At 50.5% G+C, this 9,533-nt stretch overlaps 1 protein-coding gene across 1 annotated transcript; it reads right to left on the minus strand.

Annotated features, from left to right (window-relative positions):
* Window positions 1-3,463: 3,463 nt before the first annotated feature.
* Window positions 3,464-8,892, minus strand: LOC101757780 (protein IMPAIRED IN BABA-INDUCED STERILITY 1). Its single transcript, XM_004958146.4, has 9 exons — window positions 7,617-8,892; window positions 6,707-6,991; window positions 6,313-6,630; window positions 5,809-6,036; window positions 5,268-5,365; window positions 4,935-5,046; window positions 4,250-4,798; window positions 4,034-4,166; window positions 3,464-3,920 (listed from the first exon to the last, which is right to left on the minus strand). Exons 1-9 carry the CDS (start codon window positions 8,001-8,003, stop codon window positions 3,901-3,903), a joined length of 2,130 nt encoding a protein of 709 aa, XP_004958203.1. The 5' UTR covers window positions 8,004-8,892; the 3' UTR covers window positions 3,464-3,900.
* Between the last annotated feature and the right edge of the window lie 641 nt (window positions 8,893-9,533).

Raw genomic sequence — 9,533 nt, forward strand, 5'->3', positions numbered from 1 at the left:
GGCCACGGATGAGCCAATGAGAAAACCGATGGGTCTGTCCAATTCATTCCCGCCCGTGACGCTATCAGGCCAGTTAACACAGAGCTTGCTTGCTACTGAGAGAGCTAGTCTAAAAGTTTGTGAGATAAGAAAATGGAGAAACAAAGGGAGAAGGTCCCTTGGTGCACAATCAACCGTGACAGGCTGCCTGCCTACGATGGTATGGAGATCGACGATACCGGTAGCGATTGACAGGGGAGGCCCACGTTCCTTTTTCTCGAGTGTCGGAGACAGCGACTGTGGTTGGGGCTTGGGAGTACTGGACCCACGTGACTGTCACTCCTCATATCATGCTATAGTGGTAGCTGGTGTCCACATGCGCACAACACAGCTCATCACTCTCCGCCGATTAGCAGCGTCCAATAATCAGCTCGGTTCCTTCTTCTTTGATTAACGGCAGGCGACAAGGGACCAAGAGCACTGGCGCCACTGGTACAGAACACACAGGAAGCAGAGACGCTCGCTCCTAGCGCGAGAAGAAAGATCAACCGAACCAGAACCACTGAACCGATCGAGCGCAGTCGTTAACTAACTGCTCGTGCTGATGCTGTCATGCGCGGACGGACGGCCAGGGCGCGAGCAGTGCGCGGCGATCGCCTGCCTGCAGTCTGCGGAAAGTTCGGCAGTGTCAGCGTCAGCCGGCCACTCCACAGTGTCCAGGCGCATGCATGCCGTTGCCGGCCGCGGCCAGCCCCCGATCGGCGACGCTGCTGCCGCTGAAACGTGGGCGCAATCATGGAGAACGGCAGTGTCAGCGTCGTCCAGCTTTTTTCCTCGGAGCGTCGTCCTCCAGCTTTTTGCCGAGAACGTAGGCGAGGGGAGGCCGTGCGCGGACCACGCAGGCGCAGCCGCGTCCGTAGGCACGAGCAGGACGGACGGGTGATCATCCTCTCTCCGATGACCATCAAACATATCCCGATCGAGGCCGATCGAGGCCGGCGCGAGCGAGCGGAACAGCGATGGGGGCGCGGTCGGCACATGCCGGTGTCGCCCCGCTTTTTCAGCGCTGCTAGTGCTAGGCGACAACCGGAATATTAGCCAACTATGGTCTCGTGCCAAGGATAATGCCCCAGCCCCGCGCGGGCCAGCCCAGCACGCGAACGTGCGCCGCGCCGCGTACTCGCCCCGCCGGCCGGATCGGCACGGCAGCGCGTCGCATTTACGCACCAGCGCCACCGCGCGGTGCCCCAGATCCCTCAGTCCCTCACCGTCTTCTTGCTCCTGTTCTTGACTGCGATGCGGGGCGGGGCGGGGCGGGGCGGCGCATTGGTGGTGGTGTTAAAGCCCGCGTGACATCTGAGTCCAGTTGCGAGGACGAGCAAGTACGCGGCGGAGGCGGAGGGGGAAAGCGCCATCACTTTCGTGTTTCGTTCGGTCACCCGATCTACCGCAGCCGCGCGGCGGGCTCTCTGATCTCTCTGCCTGCTCTTGTGTCCTATCCGGCCGTCCCGAGTCCCGACCCAAAAGAAAGCGCCGTCGCTTTCTGCTCCTCAACCGCGGCCGGCAGGCGGCAGGGACCGTCCGTCCGTCCCGCAACTCGTCCTGCTGCAGCCACAACCGCCGCGGCCGGCCGGCACGCCCCGTGCTCCGTCACCGTCGTCGCTCCCTCCCGCCCGAACCGAGCCACGCGTGATCGGTTCCTTCCTCTCTCTCTCTCTCTCTCTCTCTCTCTCTCTCTCTCTCTCTCTCTCTCTGTGTGTGTTTGAGAAAGGCGTGATCGGTTCCTTCCGGCTTCCTCGCAACCTCGTGTTGCAGGACCAGCCAACCTGGGCCTCGGCCGGTTAGAGGCCCGCGCAATGCATCCATCATCCATCCTGCGAGTTGCCTTCTCATCTGGGCCGCGCGGCCTAGAAGGCTAGAAAGAGCCCGTCACGGCTGAGAGTCTGCCGCGTGGGTTCTAGTCACAGTCCCAGTTCAGAGCGGCTTGTTCTGGAAGCAGTCCACCATTTCGAGGAGCACAACGTCCGACTGGCTCGCTTCAGACTTCAGACTTCATCAGAGTTCAGCGGTTGAAATGCCAGGCAACGCTGAACACCTGAACCAGACCAGAACACACGAGCATGACGCACGTTCCGTTCCATTCTCACCGAGGCGCCAGCGTGAACAGAACTTGAATCGTTGCCAGCGAGAGATCCAGTACTTCAATCGTACAGCAGAGTATGAGCTCAACGAACGACCATTCCATTTATACCTTTGCAGCAGTCACACCAAGGTGTGGTGGCTAACTGGCTATTGGCTCCATCTGCACTCGGATACGCCTCCTTTGGGCATGTATGTCAACGGCTACGTTCTCATGGAGGCAAGAAGTCTTTGTGGTGAGCTGTGCCTACGTTATCATGCATTGATTAATGTACTTCTTAACTGCGCATTGAATATAGGCAGGACATGACTACCATTTGTGTAACACGAATTTGTACTAGTATTATCTTTTGAGATGGAGAAGACAGAGTAAACTTCTTACTAGTCGGACTTAGGGGGTGTTTGGAAACACCCCCATAAATTTTAGTACCGGCACATCGGATGTTTGATACTAATTAGGAGTATTAAATATAGTCTAATTACAAAACTAATTACACAGATGGAGTCTAATTCGCGAGACGAATCTATTAAGCCTAATTAGTCCATGATTTGACAATGTGGTGCTACAGTAACCATTTGCTAATGATGGATTAATTAGGCTTAATAGATTCGTCTTGCGAATTAGTATAGGGGTTCTGCAGTTAGTTTTATAATTAGCTCATATTTAGTCCTCCTAATTAGCATCCGAACATCCGATGTGACCCCTCCTAAAGTTTAGTACCCGCATCCAAACACCCCCTTAGGCAACCAGCTGTTAAAGTTTAACACCCGTCACATCGGATGTTTGGATGCTAATTAGGAGTATTAACTATAGGCTAATTACAAAACTAATTGCACAGATGGAGTATAATTCGCTATTAAGCCTAATTAATCCATGATTAGCAAATGGTTACTACAGTAACCATTTGCTAATCATGGATTAATTAGGCTTAATAGATTCGTCTCGCGAATTAACACAGGGTTCTGCAATTAGTTTTATAATTAGCTCATGTTTAGTTTTCCTAATTATCATCCGAACATCCGATGTGACACTGTTAAAGTTTAACATCTCGTATCCAAACACCCCCTTAGCTTATGGGTTGTTCTGGAATTTTCATCACTAGCAACATGTAACGGAAGCATGCAAATTGAAGTTACAGGCTTATCATGCTAATCGGAGATACAGTCACACAGAATCGTGTCTTGTGGCTCCAGAGTTCAGGCTTGCGGAGTTGCGGTTGCAATTGCCAGAGACGCTGAACCACCAAGAGGCAAGAACACAGCGACATGATGCTTTCTTGGTTCCTTTCTCACCAAGACGCCAAACGGAGCAGTTGGATCGATGGTTGCCAATGAGATACTATAGTGCGGCAGAGTAAGATGACAAATTATTCGATTTTACCTTTTTCTTTACAAAGGCTACCTACAACAATCACGCCATTGTGCGGTGGTTATTGGTTCCAACTGCACAATGGTCTGAATGTTTGATCAACCACAACGGCTCTTCAGCTGTTAACGGCTCCCTATACAACAAAAAGGACAAAACATAGGCGTCCTCAGGGAATCTACAATACACGCCGAAGTCATACCAATCTAGTAGAGGTGAAGTTTCTCAAATTTTGCTGTGAGCGGGGATCATCTAAATCCATCATGTTTTTTATGTTTTCAGTCAACAATTCCATCGTCAGCAGCAGTTGCCAGCTCCCGGACTTTGACAGCAAATGCCCATCAGAAACTGGCATGCTCTCCACTTCTCTATGCATCAAGCTTCTCCAATCAAAAGAAATGGTCAAGCTTTTGCTCTCACTTGTCCAGCTTTCTTCCTGCCATCAAATAATCAGGCAACCATCAATTGTGATTCACGTCTGATTATCAGAACAAACAACGGGGGCAATGGAAAGAGATAAGGTATCTACAAACTCTGAAACACAATTACCTCTCCTGAACCATGATGTCCGAACAACTTGTCGGATGTGTCGCTCATGCTTCTGTAACAGTTCATCGACCTTGTGTGACTGGGATAACAAGGGGCCTGAGTACTCAACCTTCTCTTCTTGATCATGGTCGCCCTGGAGTTTCAAATGGCACGTAGTTACCACTTAGTTGGTATAAAAGTGAAGCTCGTATAAAGAAAATTATTGACTCAACTCACCTTGAAACTATTTTTTGATGAGACAGTGCCCCCGAGAAACATCGCGTTTGAGAAGTTCTGAGAGTGGTAAGTGTCACAAGAATCGAATGAATCTGGACGCTCTAACTGTGACCACTTCTTCAGGACTGCACGCTTTGCTACATCATGAGGCTCCCGGTCTTGGATCTTGGAGTTGGTGCGAGATATTGATATGGATACATCTCTGCTAGGTAGCTCCCTCAGGCCAACGTTCTCTTTAGCTTGGGACTTGCGGTCCTGATCAGCCTCACCAGGAAATTGGCCTCTTGAACTAGATCTGGTCCGTGATCTAGCAAAAGAGCGATCCTCCTGTGGTCTTTTGGCCCATGCAAAACCGCCAGATGAAGAAACACTCAATGGTCCTGAGAAAGGGACTTCCTCTCGTGTGTCGTTCTTAAAATGCCGAGACCTTTCTCTAACTTGGACCGGTAACACTGGTGGTATGTCGGTAAATAGCCTAGCATCGCCATTCAGCTTCACACGATCCTGTATTGCTACATCCTTGGTTCCATTTACACTAGTTTTGGACTCCTGAAATAAATAGAAAGCATGAGGTTTGATGACTAATGTTACCATCAAATTAAATATTCATACAGCTAGGCCAAATAGCTCTGCCGATAACATTTGGTGAAGGCATCGAGCCATAGAAAAAAAGAAGAAAATATACCTCTTTGTTACTTATTTGCTTAGGGACTGCACTAGGTTCTCTTGCTACTCTGCTGAGCCTTGAGGACTTCTTGGATGCTTCTGTCCCGTGCCCTCTGCTACTGGCTTTTCTCCTGAAATGAAAAAGAATGATACAGATTAAGGTTGTTATTGACTATGGCACTGTTCAAATTAATAGGGAAAACTTCCAACAAGTTCTGTACTGATAACAACTCAATATGTTTCGGTGTGGGGAGCTGCTTAGCAAAAGATGAATTTTCAATTGTAAAACATATGTCCAGAAGCTAATAATAAATAACAGATCCTAAGTTGCTGACTTCCTTTCAAATCCCACCTGAGCGCATCTTCTCGTAACTTTGCGTCCATCTCTTTGTTGGGTGCATATTTAGGCAAGCTCGAAGGATCACATGCATAAGGTTTTGTCCTGAAAAACTGTACAAAAATAAAAGGAATAAATCACCCAATATCATAAGCAGTGCGATTCTTATCAAATTTACAGTATGAACAAAGAAAGAGTTTTTTCTTTTATCGCACTAAACCTAAGAATTTCTTGCCCATATGCTAATGCCATGTAAAATGATGGAGGCATCAAGCTAAATGCTTAACACTAATATTCTGCATTGTTCTTGAAGATTTAGTTTATGATTGCAATTTGGATGATCTACTACCCTAATAGCTAGAACATATGTTCTATTCTTGCATTAAGTTTTCCTAACAATATACCTGATAGATAACAAAAGAAAAGGGCAGTAGAATAGAATTAGAGGATTTCAACAAATCAACTACTTAATTTCCAAAGACCAAATACGCTAGTTTTTTCAATTCGTCGCCATTTATACAATAAGAATAAAGGATACTACATGATGCAGTCTTACCTCAGATGAAAGAGCACCTGCTGCAGTACCACGCTTGTAGGGCTCAACCGACAGAAGAGTTTCTAGTAAACTCAATGCATTTCCTGGTACCTCTTTAAAAACATCTCGAAGAGTACTAGGATATGGATGATGCGGTTTAAATATTGTTGCATGAGGCAACTTCGACTTCTTCCAATAATCATCTGCAGGGGAACCACATAGCTTAAAAATCTTGTGCAGTTGTTCCACCTGAAAAATAGAAGAGATTCTTATCATATTTACACACAAGAAGCAAAATCCAGAGAATTTAGAACTCCTGACAAACTAAAGTTGGAGATTTCTTTTGTAAAAAAAGAAAATAGAAAGAGGGCACAAAATGAAACTTGTGTTTCCTAATGAAATAGGATTGGAGGAAAACAGCAAGTACAGAATTTGTTACAGAACCAGATCCCACAAAAGTATGGAGTATCAGGCAGATCTGCTGCAGGAAATGAACTCTATTAACTAATGTAACCAATTAGTTACCTCGGTTCTTCCTTGCAATATAGGTTTCCCACGGAACATCTCAGCAAATACACACCCAACACTCCACAAATCAACAGCTGCATCATAGTGAGTTGAACCTAGTAGCAGTTCAGGTGGTCGGTACCACAGTGTAACAACACGGCTGGTCAGAGGATGGTTTTTGCTGGGATCAAAGTAATTAGCAAGACCAAAATCAGCAATCTTTAGAACCCCTTCGTTATTCACGAGCAGATTTGCACCCTTGATATCACGATGAACTACACGACGTGAATGGCAATGCTCCAGCCCTGACAGTAACTGGTTCATGTAGCACTTGAGCTGCAGTAGGTGACTGTCAGAAAAAGCCAGGCCAACACAGTGTTGAACTGAAGGCAACAAATGTGCTTGAACATACCTGTGCATCAGTGAATTTGATGTCCGGGGAGGAGCAAAGTCCAGCAAGATCGTGCTCCATGTATTCAAAAACTAGATAAAGGCTGCATGATAACCGAGAAGTAATCAAGCCTTCCAGTTTCATGACATTTGGATGATCAAGCCTCCTTAATATTTGTATCTCCCTTGCCATGAATCTAACACTCTCTGGCTCAAAATTGTCAAATCGCACCTTCTTAAGGGCAACAATCTTTCCCGTCTCAAGTTCCCGTGCCCTGAATACACTGCTATAAGTGCCTTGCCCAACCTAGACACAATGCAACAAACAGAAATGGACAGACCTTTAGAAGGCACAGAAAACATGTATCTAAATAAAATATCATATATACATGGAGAAAAGAATGCAGGTTCTCGTTCAGCATAGAAGGCAGTGCATACGATGCACACCAGAAATTGAACCTGTATTCCAGAGTTTTATTCCCCTTGTTGTTTCCCAATTATCTCTCCATGGTACGGTGATCACATAGAAGAAATGGTATAAAGAGATCAATTCCCTACCAGAAAAGCATTTCAACAATGGAGACGACGAGGCCATGTGATGCCTCACCGAAGGAGACACCGGATCAATCAAGTCACATCCCTTTTATCCCCTACATCCTCATAATAATTGTCGATTATACTAGTTTATTGTTCATGTCGTAATCCATCACCAACAAAGTACTACTAACAAACACAATGATAAAGGACACCAGAAAGATACCAACCAGTTAGACCAAATTACAGTCCCAACAACTACCATCCTTCTAAAATTCCACATGCACGCAAAAATTTTGCCACGGAAAATGACCCACGAGCTATTGAGCTGAATCAGTCACGAAATCTGAACCGAAATGAAATCACACAGGAAACCTCAGCCGAAAGCTCCACAGTACCTTCTGCAGCTTCTCGAAGGAGTCGGCCTTGAGCGGGATCCACCCCTGGATGGCCTCCCCGGCGACGGCGCTGAGCCACGGTGGCCACCCGGCCGCCACCTGCTCCCCCTCCAGGCTCTTCCGCAGGCTCCGCAGCCGGAAGCTCCGGGACGCGGCCGGCACGACGACTGCAGCCTTCTCGGGCTCCTCCGCCTCGTCCTTGACCTTCTCCGACCTCCTCGCCGCGTACGACGAGCTGCGCAGGGAAGACACGACCGCCGCGGGCACCGGCAACGGCACCGGAGCCGCGGACTCATGGGCGCGCGGCTGGCTCCGGTCCCTGATCGCGCCGGACAAGTCGGCCGCCGGCGTCACCGAGACGGCGTTCTTGGACGCGACGCAGCCCATCGCGGCGGCGCACTACCACCAGGCGCCACCAACCATACGCCGGGCTCGCGCACGGGCACGGACCAGGACCAACGCCGCGATCTTTAAGAGCCCGCTCCCCCCCTCTCTCTCTCACGCCAGCATTGGGCTGGGAGCCGGCGGCCGCGGCGCAAGAATCAGGAACTGGAAATTTGACCCCGTCGCCCGCCAACCACAGGCGTCACGGGTCGAGCACGGCACAAGTCAAGAACAAGCCGGGAGGCCCGGGATTGACCTGGAAGACTAATTAACGATTCGACTACGACGCGACGCGAGACATCTCACGAAAAGAAAGAGAAGAGGGGGCGCGCGACTTTGTTGAACACCACTGACCGCCAACCCCCGTCGACGGACGGACCACGACGGCGACGCTTCCCCGTGATCGCGAGGGGTGGTCGGTCGGGTCGGGCGGACAGCGAGAGAGAGCGCGCGCGAGCACGCACGGAGCACCCGTTGCGGCGAGCGGAAAAAGCCCACAGCCTTTTCCCGCAACCGCAAGCGCGGGGACAGATCAAGAAGCCACCAGAATTACCGGCGGCGAAGCCCGGAATTGGGGCAGAGGAAACGGCGCAACAGCCGAGAACGGCGAAACCGCGTCCCTCCGCCGCCGGAACAGAGAAGGAAGGCGTCAAATTGGGCCGGAGAAACGGCAGCAGGTTGATGGAATGGAGCTCGCTCGATCAGGGGAGGGGAAGGGGGGAGTGTGGGTGGCCTGTGGGTGTGGGGGAGGGGGGGGAATCGGAGCGGGGGGCTTAAAAGGTCGACGCCACGGGCCGCGCCGGGGGCGGGAGTGATGAGATTTTCCGCGCACGCTTTTCTCTTTTGGGGAGAGTGGCTTTGATGAGGGAGCGCGACGCGAGTGCCTTTGCGACGCCCAGGCCTCGGCAACTCGGCAAGGCGCCGCGCCCCTGTTCTTGTAGCGAGATTAGCGGGGGGTGCGTAGGGCCCGACCACCACGCCGGCACAGCCTTTTCAATTTCGCGAAAGTTTTCAGGTTGAGCCCTGGGTTTTCCAGGTATTCGGGCGTACCATACCATACCAAACGAGAATGCCAAATTCGTGCATCGCCCAAGCAGTACGGCGCAGTCCGTACCAGTACCGGACGGCCATGCAGACGCAGTGCAGCCACTGGACGGACGGGCGCGGTCCCGGCCCGCTTGAATGCGAGGCGATTCTCGTTGAAACCGGATCGGAGCTGAAACGAAACGAACGATTTGAGCACTTGATTAGCGGCGAAAACTGCTGCTTCGCCGTCGCGAGACGGTGGCCCCCTTCCAAAAGCGTTGCCGGCAGCAGATGATCAAAGCCCCTCCGGTCGGGGAGCCCGGAGCCCCCGGCCAGCGCGATCAGCCAGCTCACTTCACGATTCACGTCTCGCGCAGGGTCCGCCTCTCCCCCCTGTTTTTTCGATTGGCTTTCGAGGATTTTCCCCTCGGAGACGCCCTGGGTTCGCCGGTCCCCGCCGTTGCCCTTTATCCTTTCCTCGTCTCTCCAACTCTACTTTCTCCGCGG

Source organism: Setaria italica, chromosome II, assembly GCF_000263155.2.
Source record: "Setaria italica strain Yugu1 chromosome II, Setaria_italica_v2.0, whole genome shotgun sequence".
NCBI lineage: Eukaryota > Viridiplantae > Streptophyta > Magnoliopsida > Poales > Poaceae > Setaria > Setaria italica.